We start from the raw sequence: 26085 nt of genomic DNA, 5'->3' as shown, positions 1-26085 counted from the left end.
CCTTGTGAGAAACTTTTACTGCTACCTTAAAGAACTTAAATTAGGGGCCTTGCCCATAATAAGAGTTATTACCAGAAATAACCAGGGCAAACTTCTAATTACTGAACATCTGTTTGTTCTTATTGTTTTGCAATAACCTTCCTCCCCTCTGAAGTTCCTAGGTGCCTTACCTTATCCTTACTTCAGAAGGTTATATATACACTAGAGGCCCAATGTACAAAATTTGTGCAAGGAGCTCGGCTCCCGCCCACCGCCGCAGCCACCTCTGCCTCAGCCCCCGCCACTGTGGCTTCGTCCAGAAGGTCGTCAGGAAGGACATCCAGAAAGATGGCCAATCTAATTAGCGTATTACACTTTTATTATAGACTAGTGACTCGGTGCACGAAATTTGTGCACATTAAAAGGGGATTAATTAGAGGAAATATTTTAATATTGCTATTTGCCCTTTATAATAGAAGTGTCAGAGATGAAAGAAAATTAGTAAAATGTATGTGAAAATCTTCCTCCTATCAGAGTCTGGGGCGCGCCGCGGGACCCAGAGTCAAGTCCCTGCCCACCCTCGGTGCCTCAAAATCATGTGAGACCCAGACCCAGTCAGCCCCACCCCCATTGAGTAAGATCCAGACCCGGCCAGCCCCACCCCCATCAAGCCCCACCAGGTGGGGGGGGCGTGGCCTCAGGTTGCCTGGCCCAGTGCCGGGACAGGGGATGCAGCCTCAGGGCCTCCGTCAAGCCCCGCCAGACAGGGGGCACAGCCTCAGGTCCCCCAGCCCAGCACCAGGGCAGGTGGCACAGCCTGAGGTCCCATGGCACACCCTCAAGTCCCCCAGCCCAGTTCAGGGTGGGCGGTGGGGCCTGAGGCCCCTGTCAAGCCCCACCAGGTGGGCGGGGGGGCATGGCCTGAGGTCCCCAGTCAAGCCCAGCCTGGCAGGGGGCATGACTTGAGGCCCCCCGACAAGTCCCGCTGGGCAGGGGGTGCAATCTGAGATCCCCTGTCAAGCCCTGCTGGGCAGGGTGGGGGGGCGCAGCCTCAGGTCCCCCAGCCCAGTCCCAGGAGGGGTGCGTAGCCTCAGGTCCTCCATCAAGCCCTGCTGGGGGGGGGGCACAGCCTCAGGGCCCCCGTCAAACCCTGCCTGGTGGGGGGCACAGCCTGAAGTCCCCCGTCAAGCCACTCTGGGCAGGGGGCACGGCCTGAGGTCCCTTGCCCCAGCTCAGCGTCATGCAGCCTCAGGTCCCTGCTAATTGCTCCTTAAGGCTCGTTACGGGAACTTGGCCTCCGCTATGGGTGCAGCCATCTTATGTTACGGAAATTCCACCTCCACTGTGGGCGCCACCATCTTTGTGACAGTGTGATGATCAATTTGCATATTTCCTCTTTATTAGATAGGATAATTTTTCCTTTCTGTTTCTGAACCTCTCAGGTATGTGGGGTCTCTGACTCCACATGTACTGGTTTGTGGGTTCTCACATATAAGTAATTAAATTTGGTTATTTTCTCTTGTTAATCTGTCTCATGTAGATCTAATTATTAGAAACTGAAAGAACCTAGGAGGGTAGAAGAAAATTTCTTTTTCCCTCACACCAGAAAATTTGATTGTTTAATGTATTGCTAGATAGTTTTTATGGGTCTATTATTTAATAGCTGTTTTACTTATAAAGCTACTGTTGCAAGAGAGCTTAGATCATCTAAACTACAGGATGAAAAATAAGATTAGATCAATTTCTTAGGACATTCTTTTCCAAAATTTATACATGCCTAAACTAAGTCATTTAAGTCACTTTGCCTGCCTCATATTATAGTGGAATTGATCATTGTGTTTATCATTTGTTCAGAATTGAGTTTTAAACACTTTAAATACAGTCATGTGCCACTTAATGACAGGGATTCATTCTGAGAAATGCATCATTAGGTGATTTTGTCATTGTGTGAACGTTATAGAGTGCCCTTACACCAATCTAGATGGTATAGCCTACTACACACCTAAGCTATAGCCTATTGCAGTGTAGGGAAGAAAAAATAATTTTACCTCTACCCTTAAGGGTTCTTGGCTAGACATCCCTGTAATAAAATACAGATTAACAGGAGAAAAACAAACAAAAGTTTGATAGTGTACACACTTCCTTTAAACATGAGAGAGACTCAGGAAAACTGAGTAAACTGCCAAAATGGCTGAAGCCACTACCTTAAAGATCATCTTCAGCTAAAGACAAAGGAAGATGTTGGGGGTCTAGGGAGTCATTTATTTTCCATTCATTTCTAGAAACTGTATCTGTATCATTGTGGCTCACCTACCTTGTAGGAAGTTTGCTTGTTTGTCAGTCTAAAAGGAAAAGCCCAGTACACAAGGGTAAGTTTGTTATGGAGATTTAAGTCATATACTTCTTCACTGAGATGAAGTCATCCCCACCTTCCAGGTATAGAGAGGAAAACACCCTTACAAATGGAGATTTCTTAAAATCTAAATGTCCTTTATTTTATTTTTGTTGACACTATTACAGATGTTCCCTCTCCCCCACCCCCTTTGCCCACCTCCACCCAGCACCCCCACTTCCCTGGCCTTCATCACACTGTTGTTTGCAAAGATGGGCTATGGATATATGTTTTTGGGCTAATCTCTTCACAGGGTAACTTCTACTTGGTTTTCAGAGCTTCTCCCATATATGCTATTTAAAATAAAGTTAACCAGCCTAGCATAACCCTTATGCCAAATAGACATATTTGGGGGTAACAAATTCTGTTCCCCTTCAGCTCCTAGGCTATAAACCTATAGAGCATGTTACTGTACTAAATACTATAGGCAATTGTAACACAATGTGAAGTATTTGTGTAATGTGTTGCACTACAGAGTCACTAGGCAATAGGAAATTTTCACCTCCGTTATAATGTTAGGTACCACTGTACTATATGTGACCCCATATTGACTGAAATGTCATTATGTGGCACGTGACTGTATTTTATTTTGCTTATCACACAGGGAGACAATACAGGGAGAAAAGCCTGGTGTCCTTTTTTATGAGTATATTTTCATCCATTTTCAGTGCTCACAAAGGAGCCAGATCACACTTGGGTGAGTCTCCTCTGCCATTTACAAATGAAAGCATTCAAGCAAGAAAGAGGTTTTCCTGCCCAAGGAAGCACATGTACAAAAAATCTTTACATTTGACTTAACTAATGTTGCTAAATACATATTTGGGTACATACACCCACTTTCACCCATGCCAACCTTTGACATATAACTGTATAACTAAAGTCCTAAAATTGTACAGATACACTACAAATTGGTACCATAAACAAGGATAATTAGGGATTTGTTTTGTATCTTTCCCTTTGGCAAGTGCTTTTGTTAATCTAGCTACTTCTCTTCATCTGCCTTATAAAGAGAAATCCTGGAATGGTTCTTGACATATTGGCTCAGTTATACAGCTATTAAAAATGTCAAATATTCAGATCACTTACTAAATCTTCATTATTACTTACTATGTGCTGCTACTAATTAAACATTTCCTATTCACATGAATTTTGTGGCTTGGTTTAAATTCTTGTTCTTTTGTATTGTTCTGTATGCTTATTCAAGTGCTTGGTCTGCAATGGGGAGATATTAATGATCCATATTTATGTATACTAATATTCAACATTAAGTGAACGCTTAGTATGTGTCAGGCCTTATTTTATGTGCCTTTTCATTTATTCTTCCCGGAACATAAATCCAGTAAGTAATAGAGCTAGCCTGGAACCTAGGCCTGGCTTCAAAGCTTGGCACAGTCATTACAGTAGCCTATTTAGTAGCTTTCTGGATTAAGCTTTTTTTGAGCCTTCTTGGTCCTGATCATTACAAAACCTCTGCAACTCATCCTGTAATCTAGTTTCATAAAATAACAAGCCTTCTTAAAGTTTTTGTCTTTCAATTATTTTCCGTTCACTTCTAGATAAGAAACTGCATGCATGTGTCATGGTGACTCGCCTACCTTTTAGAAAGTTTGTGTGTTCTTCAGTCTAAAACAGTGGTTCAGAATTACATTTTTATGTATTTGCATGCCAGTAAGATAAAGGAGCTGTTTAATGAAGGTCTTATAAGTTTGTTGTTTTTTTCCCCCCTTCTACTCTTTATAGGGTAAAAGATACAAATGGGATGCAGAAACTCAAGGATGGATTCTTGGTTCTTTTTTTTATGGCTACATCATCACACAGATTCCTGGAGGATATGTTGCCAGCAAAGTGGGGGGGAAACTGCTGCTAGGATTTGGGATCTTGGGCACTTCTGTCTTCACCCTGTTTACACCCATTGCTGCAGATATCGGAGTTGGAGCCCTCATTGTACTCAGAGCACTGGAAGGACTGGGAGAGGTAATTTTTTTCTCTCTTCTGGTTTTATTCTTACTCTATATAGCTTTCTTGTCTTTTTAAAGATACCATTCTTTGGTATGAATATGAACCAAAAATTAATATTGGAAGATAATAGGGATTTATTTTTTACCAAGAAAGATGATTAACTAGAAAATAACCTGAATAGATTTCCTTTATGGTCAATAAAGTCTTGAGTGGGAGTACCCTGACATTGGAAGCTTTACTGAAAGAGCAGAGAAAACTTTTTCTAGGAGACATTCCATAGCTCCCTCTTTTACTTTAGGAGCTAATAAAATAAAACACTACTAAAACAGTTAAGACAGACCTCTGGAATTTTGCCATAGCTTATCTCTGCTGTATCATTGATTGCACAGACCTAAAACACATTTTACCCAATAGATTATTGAATTACCTTTTTACTTTTAAATTTGTTGCTATTCAGAGAATTTCCTCTTTGTCATTTGTTCTTTTTTCTGGTCCTCTAACTTAGAGAAATTATTTTATTTGTCATTTTATATAAGTTTCTTTGTTTCTGTGATTCTTCTGTTCTTTCTGTTGTTTTTAGAATTATTATTAATTTTTATGTCTTTCTCCCTCCCCTCCTAAGACTTTTATCATTTAAAAACTTTTAATTCCTTTTTTCCTTTCCACTTCTTCTTAGCATTTTTTATTTGTACCTCCATCTTTAAATAAGGATTTTTTTGTTGTTGTTTCTTTTAACTAAACCAAGGCATAGGTTAGTTTTCTCTCGCTTAACACTTCTCTAACCCAAGCAAAATAGTAGCCTCTAGATTTGGTGTGGAGCATGAAGGTTATTTCAGGTAGTAATGTATTATGCTATGTTAGAAAACTAGTAACTGGAGTCATAAAAACAGAGTTTGAATAATACCTTCACTGTGAAAATGTTAGGTAAGTCCTAATGTCTAGGCCTCAATTCCATTATTTTTTTAAAATTTGGACTAAAATACCTGCCCCATATTCAATCACAGCTCAAATAGTATGATTGCTAGAGGACTTTGGAAAGTGCCAAGTACTAAGCTTTGATCACTCATCTGAACATTTTGTCCTTATAAAATAGAGATGTACTAAATAAATCACTCTTGACTACAAAATAAAAATTATCCCTGTATTACCAGGTTCCTCTTCTCCTTACCTAAGTAGATTACACTTAATTGTAGTATATTTTCTTTGTTCCAGGTATTGAATCTCCTTGCTGCATGTAGTCTCATATTTTAGCACACTGTCTATTGATGCCACTAATTTAGCATTATAGTATATTGATTGTATTACTACTGCTATCTCAAGTGACTATTTTATTTCTGAATAGAATTTAAGTTGTTTTTATTCTGAGGTTCTTTTGTCTTTATTCCTCCAATATGTATCACATGTACATTGCCTCATCCATAAATCAGGTCGGCATCTTTCATCCCTAGCATCTGATTTACCATAAAATATACCTACATTGTCCCTAGGGTTTTATAATAAAGTTTTCCACAATATAATCTCGGTTGACATTTCCGAATGTCTTAAGATTTATTATTTCCATAATGACTCCTCCTGTTGCTCCATGATACAGATTATTACCTATTTGGAATGCTGTCTAAGTCATTTTGCTTCTATTAGTATTTCTTTCTTTTTTTCTTTTGGAAAGAATCAGCAGAAAGTACAAAGTAATAAAGCATATATTCTTCTCTCCATTAATAATAGCACTAGTACCATTTATTTTTACAACAAGCATGCAAGATAGGGAGTATTATCTCTGTTTTACATATAAAGAATATGAAGTTCAAGGAGATTAATTGAGACTACACAAAGACTATACACACTGTAATTGAATTTATTCCCTCCCCAGACCATTTTTTTTACCAATTAAGATCAACTTGAATTTCTTCCAGTATCCCAAAGTATTAGCTCAGTATTTTTAAAAGTTATATTGGTGCCCTAGCTGGTTTGGTTCAGTGGATAGAGCGTCGGCCTGGGGACTGAAGGGTTCCAGGTTCAATTCCACTCAAGGACACATGCTCGGGTTGCAGGCTTAATCCCTAGTAGGGGGAGTGCAGGAGGCAGCCAATCAATGATTCTCTCTCTCATTGATGTTTCTATCTCTTTCTCCCTCTCCCTTCCTCTCTGAAATCAATAAAAATATATTAATAAAATTAAATTTAAAAAGTTATATGTTGGTAACGTTTCCATTTCATTCAGGCCTTTAATAAAGTGAATGAGTAAAATTAATCTTGAGAGGGGTCTTTTATGTCATCATTCAGTCCATTCTTTTAGATTTATTGTAACCTTTACCTTAGTCCTCAAATCAGTTGATAGAATTCACAAATCTTTGTTCAGATTATGAAAGTACTTTATATAAGGTATTGTCACTTAACGCTATAAAGGCATTTCACTTTATGGAACCTGATTCTGGTTTGATTCTTATCCAGAAATTTCTCTTGCAATAAAATTCAACTGAATTTAAAACGTTAGCACAACTACCTTATATTTCATCAGAAATATCCTTTTCCCCTCCTCAGGGTGTTACATTTCCAGCCATGCATGCCATGTGGTCTTCTTGGGCTCCCCCTCTTGAAAGAAGCAAGCTTCTTAGCATTTCATATGCAGGTGAGATAACTATTCTCTTAAAAGTTTTTGCTATAATTGGTTATGTACATAACAACCTTGGAGAAAAGTGCCTGAACACCAGCATCATATAGTGTCAGATGCCTCCTTTGGGGGAAAATTAACTTTTGGGAGTATAACTTTATTTTTCTTTTTTTTTTCCTTTGGCACAACTATATAAAGCAATGTGGCTTAACTAACTAATGTTATTTTTTTCATCTACCATAATTTATTTTTTAAAATGTTGACTTTCCAGATATCCTATATAATAAAAGGCTAATATGCAAATCAACTGAACGGCAGAACAACTGGTCGCTATGATGTGCACTGACCACCAGGGGGCAGATGCTCAATGAAGGAGCTGCCCCCTGGTGATCAGTACGCTCCCACAGGGGGCACACTACTCAGCCAGAAGCCCTGAGCCAGGCTCACAGCTGGTGAGCGCAGCAGTGGTGGCAGGAGCCTCTTCCACCTCCGTGGCAGCACTAAAGATATCCGACTGCCGGCTTAGCCCCGCTAAACCATCAGTTGGATATCCCCCAAGGGCTCCGGACTGTGAGAGGGCACAGGCCGGGCTGAGGGACACCTCCCCACCCCCACAAGTGCACGAATTTCATGCACCAGGCCTCTAGTTGGTATAGAAAATACTATGGGGTTTTTTGTGGGGAGTTTTTATTGTTGTTGATTCTCACCCGAGGACATTTTCTCCATTGATTTTGTTTTTAGAGAGAGTGGAAGGAAGGGGGTAGACAGAGAGAGAGAAACATCTATGTTAGAGAGACACAGCGATTGGTTGCCTCCCGCATGCGCCCCAACCTGTGCTAGGGATCGAGCCTGCAACTGAAACACAGGACCCTGACCTGAATCTACCTCCGTCCCTTCAGTCTGAGGGCCAATGCTCTAACCATTGAGCAAAACCAGCCAGTGTGAGGATGCTATGTGTTTTTCTTTAAAGTCCAATGGCTGGAAAATTGAAGGCTCATCCTTAAATTGTGATTTCTAATTTTATCATCTAATACACATTTCATGACTCTCAACCCCTCTCTTCATATATCTTTTTTTCTATGCATTTATTTGCCATCATTTTTATCTATAAGTGAGATAGCATAGGCTTTATATGTGAATTATAATTTTACCAGATTACACAAGAATTCTAGCCTTTCTTGTATTAACTGAATTAAAACTTTTTTACCTGACTGCTTTTCAATACAGTAGTTGAGAAAGGCCTCTCTGTGGTGACTTACAAGCTAAAATCTAAAGGGTAAGAATGAACTAGTCATGCATAGAGCAGAAAGAAGATCATTCCAGCCCATCAGAACAACATGTACAAGGGTTCTCAGGCAGGAAATACATGAGGGTTCAAAGAAATGAAAAATCACTAAGGGTGGCTAGAACATAATGAATAAAAAGGAAATTGCATAAAAGTTTAGAGAAATAGACAAAAGCCAGATAATATCAGGCCTTATAGGCTGCAGGAAAGAATGAGGATTTTTATTTCCAAAATATAATGCAGAGACATCAGAGGGTTTTATTTCTTGGTTTTGTTTTTTTCAATCCTCACCCAAGGAAATGTTTTTATTGATTTTGAGAGAGAGAGAAAGGAAAACATCAATCGGTTGACCCAGGGATCAGACTCATAATCTAGGTGTGTGCCCTGACCAGGAATTGAACCCACCACCTTTTGGTGTATGGGATGATGCTCCAACCAACTAAGGCACCCTGTAAGGTCTATAGCCGCTCTCCACACATGTCAACTAGCCTATGCCCTGGTACATAGTACTTGGTATGGAGGATATATTCAGTAACTATTCGACTTGTTTTCCAGCCCTTATCTTCTTTTCCTTCACCCAAAGTTCTCAAATCCACTCTCTGCTTTTCTACTTCCATGCCTTTACCCATCCTGTTACAGTCAGGGCATAGATATCAGAGGTTTTTAATCAAGAGAGAGACATGACCCAATTTATATTTTAAGAAGATGATTCTTACAGCTGTATAGAGATTAACATGAGAAATCTGATTATAAGTTCAAGAACAGGTTCTATCTGTGGTTCCCCTTCCCCAGTTGAATACAGTCTATCCTCGAATTATTAGTCAACATTTTTTACACTCTTCACCACTTCTTGTCTAAATCACATCCAGCACAGCCAGTGGTGAACTTGAGGAGGGGTAGTGAAGGATTAAAGAAAACAGCCAAGAGAATACAGTTGGGGCCAGGTGGATCACTGTGCTTGGATGAGGAAACGGTGACACAGCCTGTAAGCCGAAGCTTTATTTTATAGTCAGATCACACAAAGTAAAACAAGGACAAGATGTTTACAATGTTCTTTCGAGTTTCAAATCTGCTTCTTTCCTATTGTTGCTATTCTCTGAACTCTTATCAAGCTTTGTTTTGGCAGCACCTGCTGCACCTCCTGCAGCCCACATCTCTTAGCTACCTAGGACTGCAGGGTCCGACTATAAGGTCAAGCTTACAACCATAGCCTTTGGCTATAATCATGCTGGGAAGGCTTTGCCCTCCAACCTGGGACTTGTATGTGGCTTTGATCCTGTCTGAACTCTATAGCCGCTCTCCACACATGTCAACTAGCCTATGCCCTGGCACAGAGTACCTGATATGGAGGACATATTCCGTAACTATTCAACTTGTTTTCCAGCCCTTATCTTCTTTTCCTTCACCCAAAGTTCTCAAATCCACTCTCTGCTTTTCTACTTCCATGCCTTTACCCATTCTATTACAGCTACCTCTATATCTTCTTTCTTACCTTGTTTCTACGGGACCAAATTTTACCCATCTTTTCAAAGCCCTCTGCTGCTTCTTACATCTTTTCCTGACCTCTGAAAGTCAGAGGTCATCTGTCTTATATTTGAGCTTTCATATTGCTCTGTGACACTTAACACTTTCTAATATCTAACTATATATAAGCCTAAGCGACTGAACAACTGGTCACTATGATGCATACTGATCACCAGAAGGCAGACGCTCAATGCAGGAGCTGCCCCCTGGAGGTCAGTGCGCTTCCACAGCCAACCTCCTGTGGCCGGCCAACCTCCCGTGGTCCCTTCCCCTGGCCAGCTGGCCCTGACTGGGACTGGGTGAGACTGTTCCGATCGGCCCTGATCACCGGCCAGGCCTAGGAACCCCACTCGTGCATGAATTCATGCACGGAGCCTCTAGTATAATAATAAGACCACAACTTGAGCCAAGAGACAATATCTGATTATTTTAGCTCCTATCCTACCCACTAAGGTGTCTTGTGTATAGCAGTTAAAATTAATTTTATTATTTATTTCTCTGACACAATTATTTGTAACATATTGTGGACAAATTAGATTATTACAAGTTTCATTCTTATTTCATCAAGTATGCTGCTCTAGGTTATGTTTATCAGTCTTAGAGATCACCTTTGAACCTCAGATACCTGAATTCCTAACACATGTGACATTTACCCATTCATATTATAATAGGTCTTATATTGATAGATGCCTTCTAATGCAATAGCTACATAGTTGTAACTAATGGAACTACATATTAATGTATACATTTTACATATTGTGGATTCTCTGGTAAATGATTCCTTAAGAAAATGGATTGTTTGTATTTACATGTGACTAATTCAGTTCTTGTAGGATCTGAATCATTCTTTCTTTTCTCCATTATTTGTTACCCATCTTCTTTAAGCAATAGATGGGTAACAAAGTCTTTGTTCATCTCTCCAAAGTTTACAAAGTCTTTGTTGTTGTTCTAGGAGCACAGCTTGGGACAGTAATTTCTCTTCCTCTTTCTGGAATAATTTGCTTCTATATGAATTGGACTTATGTCTTCTACTTTTTTGGTAAGTTCATTGAAAAATTTAACCTAAATTATAGTGTAACGAATCCAAAATGTAATAGTATTCTCATAATTAGTTAAAAATATATATTCCAACTCACTGAAGTAACCATCTCCAAAATCACAAAGCTCTAAAACACTGATAACCTATTTTTCAAGTTGATATGGTTTAAATGATCTAACTGAGTTTTGACCTGATATTTGTTTGGGGATATTTCGCAATAGAAACTGCTGTTGAATCCAAGACTTAAATGCTATACTTACTATCAAAAATTACTATGTTGAATATTATTGAAATGTGTATTTTGAAAATTTTCTTCTCAGGCAAAGTAGGATGCTTTCACTTGTTATTTTTAATTTTGTCCCAGGGCTTTTTACTTCCCAGTCTCATTAGCATAATGATACATGTTTTCAATAAATTAGATTGCCACAAAGACATTTTATGCAGAAAATCTATCTGCAATCAAAACAAAAGAAAACCAACATAAAACAATTAACAGATACCTGTGGAAATTATAGCTTGTGGAAATTTATATTTTAAAAGGTTTGCCAGCTTGCTCTTTCTCTCTCTGGAGCACACCCATGCCTTTTCCCCTCTCCTTCTCTCTGCCTATTTTTTTTTCCTAAGCTCAAAGGCCTTCTTTTGTTTTTGTTAGTTTTTTTGTTTTTTGGGGGGTTTTTTTTGGGGGGAAGGGGTTGTTTTTTTTCTCTCTCTCTTTTTTTTAATAATCTTTATTTTTGAGAGTATTACATATGTTCTCTTTTTTCTCCCATTAACCCCCTCCAGCCTACCCCTGCCCTCCACCCCAGGTCAAGGGCCCTTCTTTTGTCTCTAACTTGTTTCCTGAGCCCACAAAGCTCAGCTGGCTCACTGCTTCTATAGCTCACTTCTACCTCTGACTTCCTAAATAAACTTTTGCAAATAAATAAAAATAAAAGACTTGTCTGATATACTCTGAAAGGCAGAGTCATATGGTCAAAAGTTGTTCTCTTCAAAATTTATAGGAAATAATACAGATAGCAATTATCCCATTAAAGAATTATGAGAGGAACTTAAAATAAAAACTAAACTGAAACCAATATACATTGATTTTATAATTACATATTTTTTTCAACACATGTAAGAATTACTGTTGGTGCATTCTAATTTTTATATTAGAATAATTTTAACTATTCTTTTTCTATTTTAAGGTATTGTTGGAATCATTTGGTTTGTTTTATGGATCTGGTTAGTTAGTAATACACCAGAAACTCACACGACAATCTCCCACCAGGAAAAGGAATACATTATTTCATCGTTAAAAAATCAGGTATTGACTTTGGCATATTTTAAAAATAATTTTGAAACTTTTCTCTTAAGAATTAAGATACCAATTTTTTTTTACCACATTACGCAAATTAGATTATTACAAGTTTCATTCTTATGGATCTGAATCATTCAGATCCCAATTTTTAACAGGTATTTTTATTGTGCATGCTCTAGGCAAAATGGAAAAGGCAAATGAAATAAATGTACAAAGTAGGTATTTGTTTGTTTTGCCAGATAAATTCTAATTCTCTCTAGCTTAAATCTATGAAAAAATTGAAGTTATTTTAAACCTTCTAGAGCAGCAGTTTTCAACCTTTTTCATCTTATGGCACACTAATTACCAAAATTCTGTAGCAGACAAAAATAGTATATATTTTTTGCTAATCTGATAAAAAATATAGGTATAATTTTGATTCATTTACACCAGATAGCTATTGTTGTGTTGGCTCTTGTCATTTTTTGGTAAAATAAGTTTTTATTGATTTTTAGAGAGAGAAGAAGGGGGAGAGAGCAAGAGCAATATCAAGTGGTTGCTTCCTGAGTACGAGGACCTAATAACCTGAGCATGTGCCCTGAACAGGAATTGAGCCAGCAACCTTTCTTTCGGTGCATGATACGCCACTCAAACAATTGAGGCTCACTGGCCAGGGCGGCTGTTGACTTTTTTTTAATTTGACAGTCTAAGGGAAAAGAGGTCAGTGCCCTGACTAAATAGTCAAATATTGCATATTTTAAAAATTCTTGTGTCACACTGGTTGAAAATCGCTATTCTAGAGTAATGATTATCAGGTGAATCTTAAATTTGTTTTCTTCTTAATTAGTAGAAAATAAAATGTGTTATTTATGAAAGGAATCTTATAGCTACTTATAAGATTCATATAGATACATATAGAATCTTATTCTATATGTCAGTTGTTAGAAAACTAGTATGTTTTTATCTGTACTTTAAATGAGTGTGATTTAATGATGATAGCACATTTAATATATATACCTATTTGCCCCTCTACAGTAGATCTTTTAAAAAAAATCTTATTAAAACTAGATTTCTATTACTTAAACACAGTAGCAAGTCAGAAATAAAAGTCTGTCACAATTTAATATAAGAAATACTCAAGCCATGAAAACAAAATATTTGGCCCTAGCTGGGTTGGCTCAGTGGACTAAAGGGTCCTGAGTTCAATTCAAGGGCATGTACCTTGGTTGCAGGCTCCGCCTTGGTCAGGGCACATGCAGGAGGCAACTAATCGATGGGTTTCTCTCACATCGATACTTTTCTGTCTTTCACTCTCTCTTCCACTATCTCGAAAAATTAATGGAAAAATATCCTCAGGTGAGGATTAAAAATATATATATTTGCCTTTTGAGCGGAATAAAAGATAATCTGAAATCACTAAGAAAAATTAAAATATATATAGTCCTTTCTTAGCTTTATTAATGGCTTCAGAGTCACTTTATTAGTTTAAGAACATAAAATATTTCATTTGAAACTTTTGCCCAATAAGTAACCATTGTTGATATTTTCAATGTTTATAGAAAGCATAGACAGGTAGAATTTAAACATTTACTCATTTACATTTCTTTTAAGTTTTATAAATTTTGCTACAAGTGTATCTACAAACTGCTGAACTTTAGAAAAATATGGCATATCTTGTTCTTTGCCGAAGGTCAGCAAAAAATTAGAAGAAATCAGCACTGTGATAAGGAAAGTTACTTTGAGATCTTAGTGTCCATGATGTTAATCAAATGAATCACCCACTTTTTCCCTTGAAGAAACCAATAAAAAGAATGTAATGCTCCCTAACCGGTTTGGTTCAGTGGATAGAGCATCGGCCTGTGGACTGAAAGGTCCCGGGTTCGATTCCAGGTCAAGGGCATGTACCTGGATTGTGGGCACATCCCCAGTAGGAGGTGTGCAGGAGGCAGCTGATCGATGTTTCTCTCTTATCGATGTTTCTAACTCCCTATCCCTCTCCCTTCCTCTCTGTAAAAAATCAATAAAATATATTTTTTTAAAAGAATGTAATGCCATGTTAACAGGTCTTGCCATATAAAACTTTATATGGTTGTCACATTTTCTCAGCATTACTGGGCAACAGTGAGCTTCTTCTATTGTTATTTTCATGGACTTATGAAACTTTTTAGTTTTAGATTTTTTTCAAAGCTTTCTCTACTTGATGTGTGTCTAAATCTGTCCATTATCCAAACCTACGGTTAATTTGTCCTTTCATATGCTTCAGAAAGTAGAATATTCAGAAGCAAGAGGAGTTAGAAAGATAAAATTTCATAAAACCCCAAACTGCATTCTTAAATCAGATGATGTCATAGTTGAAATGTCATAAAATAATGTGTTTCATGAAACTTCACCTTTAAATCTTGGATCCAAGAGATCTAGATCATTGGCTGTACTTTATTCATCCTTTAAACATTTTTTTACAATTTACAATGTCCTAGTTTCTTTGTCATGTACTGGGGGCTTAAAAAAGAAAAGAAAGTGAACAAGACATGGTTCTTATGGGATCTGTGATCTCCAGAGGGAGACAGACATGAATGAACAGAATTTCAATATAGTGTAGTCTGCATGATGCAGTGCTATAAGACAGACACATAAGCTCTGGCTTGTGTAGCTCAGTTGGTTGTAGTGTTGTCCTGTACACCAAAAGGTGGTGGGTTCAATTCCTGGTCAGGGCACATACCCAGGTTACAGTTAGATCCCATATGCAGGAGGCAACTGGTGGATATTTTTCTCTCTCCTTCTCTCCCCTCCCCTCCCTTCCTCTCTCTAAAATCAATTACATAAATTAATTAAGTAATGTTTAAAAAACAACAACAGATGCACAGGAAATCTTTGAAACAAAGAAGGCAGGGGGCCTCAGCCAGCCTGGGACATGTCTTAAGTCCTCTGGTGTCAGTGCCCCCCTGGCCAAAGATCATCAAGAACATACCTGTAGTTGAACAAAATTGGGTTTCTTGGTTTGTTTTAGTGATGGAGAAGGCACATCATGAGGAACCATAGGGCATCTCAGTGAGAATTAGGAGCTTGTTATAATTTAGACTTGGATTCATTGACTTTGGGGAGGATTTAAATAACTACTGTTTGGGTGTTAGTAGCAATTCTATAATTAATTTTTTTCTAGAAGGTGGGGCTAAAGCTATTAGCCAGGAGAGGATATGTTTGCTCCTTTTTTGTGGTTTATAGCATTCTTATTCTGTCTGTTCAGACATGATTATAGAGTGGTCTTGTTTTTGTCTCATTCCATCATGTTTATAGAATGGCTTTGTTTAAGTTCGATGGTCGAACACCAGGACCTAGTTGTTACAAGCAGGCAAGCTCAGGTGATGCCTGGGGATGCTTTTTTCTTTCTCACTAATAAAAGCTTTATATGATCAATCTAGAAAAGGAAATTGGAGTTAGCCCGACAAACTGGGGAAGTGAGAGATGTGCAGGCATTCCAGGCCAAGTATATGGTGCAGCGAAGGCACAGGAGACAGGGTAATACCTCAGGAAGTCAGCAGTTAGGTATGGCTAAAAGTAAAAAGCAAAGAGCAGCAGAAGATACAGAAGGTAGGCATAAGTCAGATCAGAGGGTCCCCTATGTCTCACTGAGGAGCTCAGATTTTATCTTGCAGGCACTGGGATGCCATGAATTGTTTGTAAACTTGGTGACAGAATGAGGCTTGCATTTTAGAGAACTTAACACTTGACAGCTGTGTGGAGAGAAGACCTGAGCCAGATAGGCGAGGTTCCAGTTAGAATGCTTTCTTATTTATTAAGCTCAGAAAAAGTCAATACTTACAGGCAGAAATGTGATTTCATTCTTACATTTGGTAGACCTTACATGTATGGCAGCATATATAGTTCTAATTCTGATTTAGAAATTGTTACAAAAAGAGCAATAAAATCTTCAGGGCACTCTACACGTGTACTCCCAAGGCCAGCTCATAACTAGTGAGCTCTTTCCTAGTGAATGCTTTAAGATCATCAACATCTCTGTTTTAAAGATCTCTTTTTAATAAATTATAAAAAGACATTACCACTTCACCCATAGAGGTTTACTTTCCTAGAGATCTCGTATTGGTTTTTTCTTTTCTTTACTTAATTCTTGAGAACAGCATGTTTTATAACTGTTTTTGCTTTTCCTTTATATCTTTAAGAAAGAGTATACAATTTGGCAACATTATTAAGTAAATGGGGGCCTTGGTTTGAATAGTTAGTTGCTATAAATTAAGAACATCTATTGCATGCAACTTTTTCTAAATCAATTTGTTGTTGCTTGCTTTTGACAGGAAAACGTTTTTTGTGAAGTTGCACATAGAAGATACTCAAGTATTTGTTGATGGCCTTACCTTTCATGTAGTCTAGAAAATTAACACATTTTACAACAATTTTTTTTGTAGTTATCAGAACAGTATGTGCCTTCTCTTCCCCAGTTACTGCTGGGAGTAGGATTCTTGAGAAAAGGAATTTTCTGAGACTCACACGGGATGATGAGACATAGTAGAAAGCTTTATTTCTATGGAATTATATCCTTGGGTTTCCAAAGTCCCATTTCCTTTAGTCCAGCCATAGAAGAAGTGTAGCTGGGATTTCAGTAGAGCTGGAAGCAGAGGCAGTGTCCAGAGTTTCCTTTCCATGTTGGAGCAGGTCCAGTCCCACATCAGGGTAGTTTAGCTTGTGTTTCCCACTGCCTTCTTGCAGTCCAGTGCATGTGGGGTCCGCATGGCTGTGGGCCATACAGGCAACACAAGGAAGCCAAGAATCACAAGTCACGAGCCAAGTGCACCAAGAGTCACAAGGGGAACCAAGAGAGTGAATTTCTTTGTGTAGGGGATTATGTATCCTCAAACTTCCATGGGCTGGTAGTGGCCATACCCATTAAGTACAACTATCTCTGTGTTCAGGTGTACTTGACAGGAAAGCAAATTAGCAATTATATTCCCCATGTAAGATTCCAGACCTCGCTGATTGTTTCATCAGAAATTCCATTATCATTCAAATATCAAAGAAAATTTGCTTTCAAAATGTTGGCTGGGAAGATGATCTGAGCAATTTAAAATTTTCCTTCCCAGTGTATTTTCATTTATCACCAGTGGCATTTCAGAATAATATAGAGCTCTCATGTTTTTGCCAATATGTAGGTTAATGAAGCCATAGAGAATGTGTGTGTGGACACTGTTTGATTGACAAGTCTTCTCTAACAGTAATATTTCAGAACCAATAGCATGAGAATAATTTCTAGATCTAGAATATCAGAAAAAAACTGTTTTGTACTTCATTAAGGTCTTACCTTAAATCTGTGTCATCCATTATGGTAGTCACAAGCCCATGTGGCTATTAAATTTTTATTTAAACTAACTTAATTAAAAATTTGGTTCCTGTGTTGTGTTAGGGCAAAATGCAAGGGCTTAATAGCCACATGTGACTACTGGTTACCACACTGAGAAATGCAGATATAGAATATTTCCATTGTTGTAGAAAATTCTACTAGACAGCACTACCTTAAAACCTTGAAGGATTTTTTTTTAGTGTCTGCTGGATACTTGGATGGTTTCTCCTAGTAACATTTAAAAATTCCTCTTTAACTTGAATGCTTTTATAAATGAAGATTTTTCTTCCCTGAAACAGAAAGTATAATGTGAAAATGCTGTAAATTGATCTCATAATTCTTATTGGGAGAAAAGACTTTTGTACCCAGTTTACAAATTAACATTAAGCTGTAATATGTGCATATCATATTCTTTTTAAACCTCCATTCTCCCCAAAAGGCAAAATGTTCCTTTTTGTGGAGAGAACATTTAAGATCTACTGTCTTAGCATCTTTCAAGTATATAATACGGTATTATTAACTTTCATCACCATGCTGTACATTAGATTCCCAGAACTAATTCATCTTATAATTAGAAATTTGTACCCTTTGACCAACACTTCTCCCTCAGCCCCTAGCAACTACCATTCCACATGTGTTATATCATAGAGTATTTGTATTTCTCTGTCTGAAACACCCTCAGGGTCTAGTCATGTTGCAAATGGCAGGATTTCTCTGTGGCTGATTGTCTAAGTCAGTATTCTCCACGGGCTCCCAGACCTCAGCCAAAAGGGGCTGGAGCTGGTTCACAACTGCCTTTAGGGTTTGTTGCCAGGACCATGATTTGTATTGGTTTTACCCAATGCACAGGTGTGTGAGGCTCCTCACAGGTCCCTTGGCACATGGTGCTGGATCCCACAGCTCCCACAAAGGCACTTTTGTCTATGGATGGATGCCAAATGAGTCTAGGATATCTTATTTGGCCATCTTGCTGATTTCACTCTCCACTTATAGCTGGTCTTGGTTAGGTGGTTCTCAAAAAAACATCAGATTATCAAAAACTCAGTTGATATTTATAGGCTGTGAAAATATGCTAGTATGGCTAAATTTGCTTCATTTTTGCTTCATTTGTACAAATGAGATTATGCCTAAATACTGTTGGAATGCTATTATCAGAGCCATATATTCTTCTAAAACAATACTGTTAAGCCCTGGCCAGTGTGGCTCAGTTGGTTGGAGCATCTTCCTGTACACCAAAAGGTGGTGGTTTCCGTTCCTGGTCAGATTGTGGGTTTGATCCCTGGTCGGGGCATGTATGGGAGGCAACTAATGGATGCTTCTCTTTCTCTCTCAAAAAAAAAATTAAAATAGCCCAGGAGGTCATGGTTCAATTCCCAATCAGGGCACTTGACTGGGTGTGGGCTCGATCCCCAATAGAGGGTGTGCAGGGGGCAGCCGATCAATGATTCTCTCTCATCATTGATGTTTCTATCTTTCTCTCCCTCTCCCTTCCTCTCTGAAAACAACAAAAATATATTTTATAAATTAATTAATTAATTAAAACATCACTACATGCAAGTACATGCATCAGGAATCTTAAGATTATTACATATTTCACACTAAAGTTTCTGTTTCTGGGAGGGGGGTACATTATTCAGAATATATTTAGTTTCCAGAGATCAGATACATTTAAACATGTACCTTTCAACACAGAAGTGTGATTCATTTCCTTTGTGGGTTTCAAAGCCATATAAAAAAAAAAATCTATGTTCCAATTCCTTTAAATTCTAAAATCTCTAGACTGATCTTGTCCTTCCTCTTGTCTCTGAGCTTTTTAAGCAATAGGGGTGGATGGGGAGGTTGCAGACCTCTTTTATCTCTATAACTATAGGTGACTTCTGCCATTCAAAGGGAATGTTTGGAGTTGACATTATCACACTAATTACATTTCAATTTTTCTTCTAATCTGAAAATGGACTCTATTCTATCTAATAAAAGAGAAACATGCAAATTGACCATACCTCCGCTACACACACAAGCCAATCAGGAGTGAGTATGCAAATTAACCCAACAAATATGGCAGCAGCCACAGAGCTGGAGCTGGGGTTGCCCCCAGCGATAGAGGAAGCCAAGCTTCCCGCCCACCCTGGCTGGCCCTGGCCTCCACTCAAGGCTACAAAGTTTCAATTATATAAGATAAATAAATCCCAACAAAAATGGCGGCAGCCACAGAGCTGGAGAGAGCAGGAGGCTTGGGTTGCCCCTGGTGATGGAGGAAGCCAAACTTCCCACCTGCCCTGGCCTCTGCTCAAGGCTACAAAGTTTTAATTATAGAAGATAAATAAGTCCCAGATACCAGGGCCTCCACTTGGGTTGCTGGGGGGCGTGGCCGGCCTGCAAACCACCACGGGCCCCTCGCTCAGGCCGCCCCATGCCCCAAGGGAACCCCCCCCCCCGATCCGGGACACCCTTCAGGGCAAACCAGCTGGCCCCCACCCATGCACCAGGCCTCTATCCTATCTAATAAAAGTAATATGCAAATTGACCATCATTCCAACACAAGATGGCTGCCCCCATGTGGACAGAAGATGGCCACCACAAGATGGCCAGCAGGTGAGGGCAGTGGGAGGGACTAGACCTGCAAGGGAGGGCAGTTGGGGGCGATCAAGCCTGCAATGGAGGGCAGTTAGGGGTGACCAGACCAGCAGAGGAGGAAAGTTGGGGGCGACCAGGCCTGCAGGGAAGGGCAGTTGTTGGGGGGGACCCAGGCCTGCAAGGGAGAGCAGTTGGGCGGGGGACCAGGCCTGCAGGGGAGGGCAGTTCTGGGGGACCAGGCCTGCAGGGGAGGGCAGTTAGGGGTGACCAGGCCTGCAGGGAGGGCAATTAGGGGTGACCAGTCCTGCAGGGGAGGGCAGTTAGGGAAAATCAGGCTGGCAGGGGAGTGGTTATGGGGTAATCAGGAAGGCAGGCAGGCGAGCAGTTGGGAGCCAGCAGTCCTGGATTGTGAGAGGAATGTCTGACTGCCCATTTAGGCCCAATCCTAAATGGGATCCCCTACCGGGATCGGGCCTAAATGGGCAGTCAGACATCCCTCAAGGGGTCCCAGGTTGGAGATGGTGCAGGCTGGGCTGAGGTACACACACATCTCGTGCACGAATTTCATGCACCGGGCCTCTAGTTACTGTATAATATTTTTAAAGAGTTTGTTTAAAAATCTGGAATTTGCCTAAACTGGTCTGGCTGAGTGGATAGAGCATTGGCCTGTGGACTGAAGGGTCCCGGGTTCGATCCCGGTCAAGGGCATGTACCTTGGTTGTGGGCACATCCCCAGTGGGGGGCGTGCAGGAGGCAGCTGATCGATGTTTCTCTCTCATCTATGTTTCTCACTCTCTCTCCCTCTCCCTTTCCTCTCTGTAAAAAAATCAATAAAATATATTTTTTTAAATAAATAAAATAAAAAAATTAAAATTAAAATCTGGGATTTACTAATCAAGGCTGATAATGTGTTCTAGTTGGGATTTTGGCTAATAAGTACAGATATCAACATAGCTGTAGCTTATCCTAAATGCGCCTGGTTGTTTGTTTTTTCAGCTTTCTTCACAGAAGTCAGTACCATGGAAATCCATGCTAAAATCCTTGCCTCTTTGGGCCATTGTCGTTGCACACTTTTCTTATAACTGGACTTTTTATACCTTGTTGACTTTATTGCCTACTTATATGAAGGAGATCTTAAGGTTCAATGTTCAAGAGGTAAGAAAATATAATCAATAATGAAAACACACCATTTATGCTTCTTATATAAAGTACAGATTTTGAACTGCACACATAATTTGTTTTTATCTATGAGAACTTCAGTTATTTTTATCTTCCATTTTACTCTAATATACTAAATTTTAAAGACTTGTCTTTTTTGCTTCACAGTTGTTCTTTCTTTTTTCAGTGTGTGTGAACTCTTGATTCATGGTATCTTTTGGCTGGAACCCCAGTAACCATAAAGTCCTACTAATCCCTAGTAACATGCAGGATATCAGATCTATGTCCCAAATTCCTTTAAACTCTAAAACTTAAAGTGGCACCAACATTCACTTCTACAAAGGATGGTAGCGGGACTGCGGGCAGCTGGGCAAGGAGTTGTAAAGTGCAAGGTTCCTGTGCAGAGGCTGCTCTGCAGCTTCACTTAGGGTCGGAGAAGCTGTAGTTGTAAAGCTGTGTGAGAAGGACCTTCCTGAAACTGCCAGTTCCTTTGAACTCATCAGTTGAGGTAGTTCCTATTATCTCTATTTACATTGATGGATTTTTGCCTTTAAAGAGACTGAGGAAAAGCCTAAAGGGAAAGAGGCACAGTGTGTAAGGAAAATTGGTGGTATTTTTGCTTTCAAAATTAAGGATAAATTAAAGACAATGTAAGAGTTAAAATGATAAAACTCTTAGAAAGAATACATCTCTGTGACCTTGGACTGGGTAAGTTTCTTATATATAACACCAAAAGCACAAGTAATCAAAGTAAAAAAAACTAGATAAGTTGTACTTCATCAAAATTAAAAACTTTTGTGTATCAAAGGACACTATCAAGAATGCAGACCCACTGGAGGGGAGAAAATATTTGCAAGTCACATATCTGATAGGGGTCTAGTATCCGCATTATATAAAGAACCCTTACAACTCAATAATGAAAACACAACACCATCTTTTAAATGAGCAAATGATTTGAATGGACATTTCTCCAAAGATATACAAGTGGCCAATAAGCCCATGTAAAGATGCTCAGCATCATAAATCATTAGGGAAATGTAAATGAAAACCATAACCATATACCACTTCACACGTATTAGAATTAAAAACAAACAGAAAATAACAAGTGTTGAGGATGTAGAGGAACTGAAACCTTCATACACTACTGGTGGGATTGTAAAATGATGTAGCCACTGTGGAAAAGAGTTCATCAATTCCTAAAAAAATGTAAACAAAGTTATATGACCCAGTAATTCCATTCCTAAGTTTATATAAAGAGGATTGAAAATATATGTCCCACAAATACATTTACACAAATGTTCGTAACAGCATTACTCATACTAACCAAAAAGTGGAAATAATCCAAATGTCCATCAGCTAGTGAAGAGATAAACAAAAGGTAGTATATTCATATAATGAAATATCACTCAGCCACAAAGTGAAAGATAGCCCTTGTTGGGGCCCAGGGCAGGCCAACCCAAGATATCCCACAATGGCATATTGATTATTCCTAAGTGGCAAAATCACTTAAGAAGCATATATTCTTTCTGATGTTTATAGCAGTACAATTTACAATAGCTAAGATTTGAAAACAGCCCAAGTGCCTATCAGTAGATGAATGGATAAACAAGCTGTGGTACATTTACACCATGGAATACAGCAGTAAAAAAGAAGCATCTCTTACATTTTGAGACAACATGGAGGGACCTGGAGAGTATTATGCTAAGTGAAATAAGCCAGTCAGAAAAAGATAAACATCACATGATCTCACTCATATGTGGAATATAATGAACAAAAAAAAAGAAAAACTGTTGAACAAAACAGATCCAGAGACATAGAAGAAGGGAACAGATATGGGATCTCAAAAGGAAGGCGGAGGTGGGTGGGTGGGTGGGTCGGAAGAGATCAACCAAAGAACGTGTATGCATATCTAAATATTATTCCACTGAGGTTTCTATTTGAGATGTTCCTGGGAGAACTATAGAAAGAATGAAATATCAATAGCTGGCCAGTAATTACTGCTGTGCACTTAATTGCCTTTATTTTTTATGGAATTTTTAAAGTTCTATAATGAGATAATTTAAAATAAGAATCTTTTACCTTGCATTTTCATATTTAAAAAGGCATTTTCTTTTTTGAATCAAATTTTTTTTAATGTGAATAGAGTTTGACAATAATTCTCTACTTAAATAGAAGCTTTTTTATTGAGGTAACATTGATTAATAACATTATATACGTTTCAGGCATACAATATTATAATTTGATATTTGTATACACTATAGTAAGCTCATCATCAAAAGCCTAGTTTTCATCGTCATCATATATTTGACCCCCTAAAAGCCTCTTTTTAACATGGACTTTTTTCTTCAGAAATCAACTTATTACATTCATGAAATGGCCTTTCCTCAGGATAAGGCTAGCTTTGTATTTAAAATTACAATCTCTCATTAATTAAAAATTATAAAGTTTTTTATCTCAAATTATAAAGTTTTTGATCTCTTGTTATAATCTTGCTTTTTCATGTAAGTTTAGTTTCATTAGTTATCCTACCATTTCTTTTTTTCCTAGTTTTTTCCAATTCTAGCGTCCATATTTCTTACAACTCAGTGAGAGTCAGGGCAATATCTATTAACCTATTTTAGATATTAATATTTTAGAATCATTTTTTTAAATAAATGAATACAAGGAATTTTATCCTTGCACAGAAAGCTGAATAACTGTAGAAGATACTCATGGAATGAATAAATGTTGAAGATTTTAGTAGTTTTAGGTTGTTGGGAGTTTTTAACATTGGAGCATTTTTTTAAAATATATTTTATTGATTCTTTACAGAGAGGAAGAGAGAGGAGAGAGAGTTAGAAACATCGATGAGAGAGAAACATTAATTAGCTGCCTCCTGCACACCCCTATTGGGGATGTGCCCGCAACCAAGGTACATGCCCTTGACTGGGACCCTTGAGTCCAAAGGCTGACGCTCAGCCTTCGGACTCAAGGGTCCCAGTCTTCCCAAACAGAAACTCCCTGAGCCAAACCAGTTAGGGCTAACATTGGAGCTTTAGGGAAAAAAAAAAAAAAATTGGAGCTTTAAGTGGAAAAAGTCAGTAACTCTGAATTATCAGCCTTATCCCATTAGGGAACAAGACCAAGATCTGAAAATTCATTTCTCTACTTGCTACAGCTTATTCATCTGTAGGATTCTGCCCCAAGTAACAATAAATGTAATACCACTATGCAGAAGTCTAAATGAAATAAAATTTAAAGAGGAAATTACACAGCATAATACCAGAAAGAAACAAAAATTTTCAGGTACAGCCCTAGCTGGTTTGGCTCAGTGGATAGAGCATCAGCTTGCGGACTGAAGGGTCCCAGGTTCCATTTCGGTTCAAGGGCACATGCCTGGGTTGCAGGCTTGATCCCTGGTGGGGGACATGCAGGAGACAGCCAATCAATGATTCTCTCTGATCATTGATGCTTCTATCTCACTCCCTCTCCCTTCCTCTCTGAAATCAATGAAGATATATATATATTTTTAAGTGTTTTCAGTTATAGAAGAACTGGAAGCATACAGCATCTGAATATAGAAAACCACAAACTATGATGAAAGAAACATTTTCTTAAGCACACTTTAATTTAAAATATTAAATTTTTCTGGTCTGCACCATGAATGATGCTTAAATGGAATTATTGTAAGATTTAATCATCACTGATAAAATATCTTTCTGCCTTTTTTGTGTTTGTAAACACTAACAAGTGTATCCATCTCTCTTAGACTTATAAAAACATTTGTATGTGTGTTTTTTTTGTGTTTTGTTTTTCATTTAGTCTTGGCACCTCAGATTTATGCTCAGGAAAAATGAATAGAAGAAAAATTTTCTCTTATTCTGAGTGTGTGTTCTTCATTTGACAGAATTTGTGATATCCTACAAAAATAACACATTTCTATGATTAATTCTGTTTCATATCTCCTGGTGTTTTCATTTTTCTTAGGTGATAACTTAAAGCAAGAAGGAAAAGATAGAGTGTCTCTCAGTCATAGCCTTTGTCCTCTGCTCAAAGTATGTGCTAGTGCACAAGGCACCTGACCTAGATGGTGTTCACTTAAGAATAACTTGTTAAGATATACATTTGATTTATATGTTTTCTGTATCTGTTTTATTTTATAATAAAAATATTTTAAAAATAAATGACATTCAAGACAGAAACTTCGGTGGGGAAAATCCATAGTCTAATAGAAAGACTTATCTTCTCTCACTGAAGCTATTGCCCAAGTCCCAAAATAACATTCAAGATTGCCTTGAGCAGATTGGGCTATAGTGAGCCCTGGTTCCCTTTGAGACAGGATCTTAGGGACTGCATTGAACTGAATCCCAAAATCCTTCTATAGACCAAACTTACTTACTATCTATAGTAATACCTGGTAATATGCTAATTAGACCAGACGTCCTTCCGTACGACCTCTGGACAAAGCTAGAGCTGCGAGGGAAGCCCAGGTCCTGGGTGCCTACCAGCAGCCGGAGGGAAGCCCAGATCCTGGGTGCCAGAGGGAAGCCAGGGGACGGAAGGCCTACCTTTAGTACCTATATAAAAATTAACAGTTTATTGCTATGGATTTCCTTTGTTTTTGAGTGGTGAATGTGCATGTGTGTGTGTGTGTGTGTGTGTGTGTGTTCTTCCTCCCATCATAATTAATTCCATATCTTCTTATTCCTTCCAGAATGGGATTTTATCTGCAGTGCCTTATTTTGGCTGTTGGTTATGTATGATCATGTCTGGTCAAGCTGCTGACTATTTAAGGGCAAAATGGAATTTTTCAACCGAATGTGTTCGAAAAGTTTTTAGCCTTATAGGTAAGTGATGTGAATCAGGTTTTGTTTTGGCTTGCAATTATTTACTATGTTTACAGTGTAAAGCAAGGTACAAGTGATAATATTAGTCATTTATTTTGTTCACATATTAAAAC

The 26085-nt window shown here is 38.5% G+C and overlaps 1 protein-coding gene across 2 annotated transcripts in view; it reads left to right on the top strand.

The window, feature by feature from the left end:
* Positions 1-26085, top strand: part of SLC17A5 (solute carrier family 17 member 5) — a 68373-nt gene that overhangs the window by 23909 nt on the left and 18379 nt on the right. Inside the window, exons 3-8 of one of the 2 annotated variants that reach the window (XM_028156201.2) lie at positions 4112-4345; positions 6868-6955; positions 10699-10785; positions 11973-12091; positions 20985-21143; positions 25840-25972. In XM_028156201.2, coding sequence (XP_028012002.1) covers positions 4112-4345; positions 6868-6955; positions 10699-10785; positions 11973-12091; positions 20985-21143; positions 25840-25972 — 820 coding nt within the window. The remainder of the gene's footprint in view (positions 1-4111; positions 4346-6867; positions 6956-10698; positions 10786-11972; positions 12092-20984; positions 21144-25839; positions 25973-26085) is intronic. The other variant, XM_054722197.1, reaches the window with a different exon arrangement.

The sequence above is a fragment of the Eptesicus fuscus genome, chromosome 10 (assembly GCF_027574615.1).
Source record: "Eptesicus fuscus isolate TK198812 chromosome 10, DD_ASM_mEF_20220401, whole genome shotgun sequence".
Lineage (NCBI taxonomy): Eukaryota > Metazoa > Chordata > Mammalia > Chiroptera > Vespertilionidae > Eptesicus > Eptesicus fuscus.
Note: the sequence above shows the minus strand (reverse complement) of the source record. Positions and strands in the feature narration are given on the sequence as shown.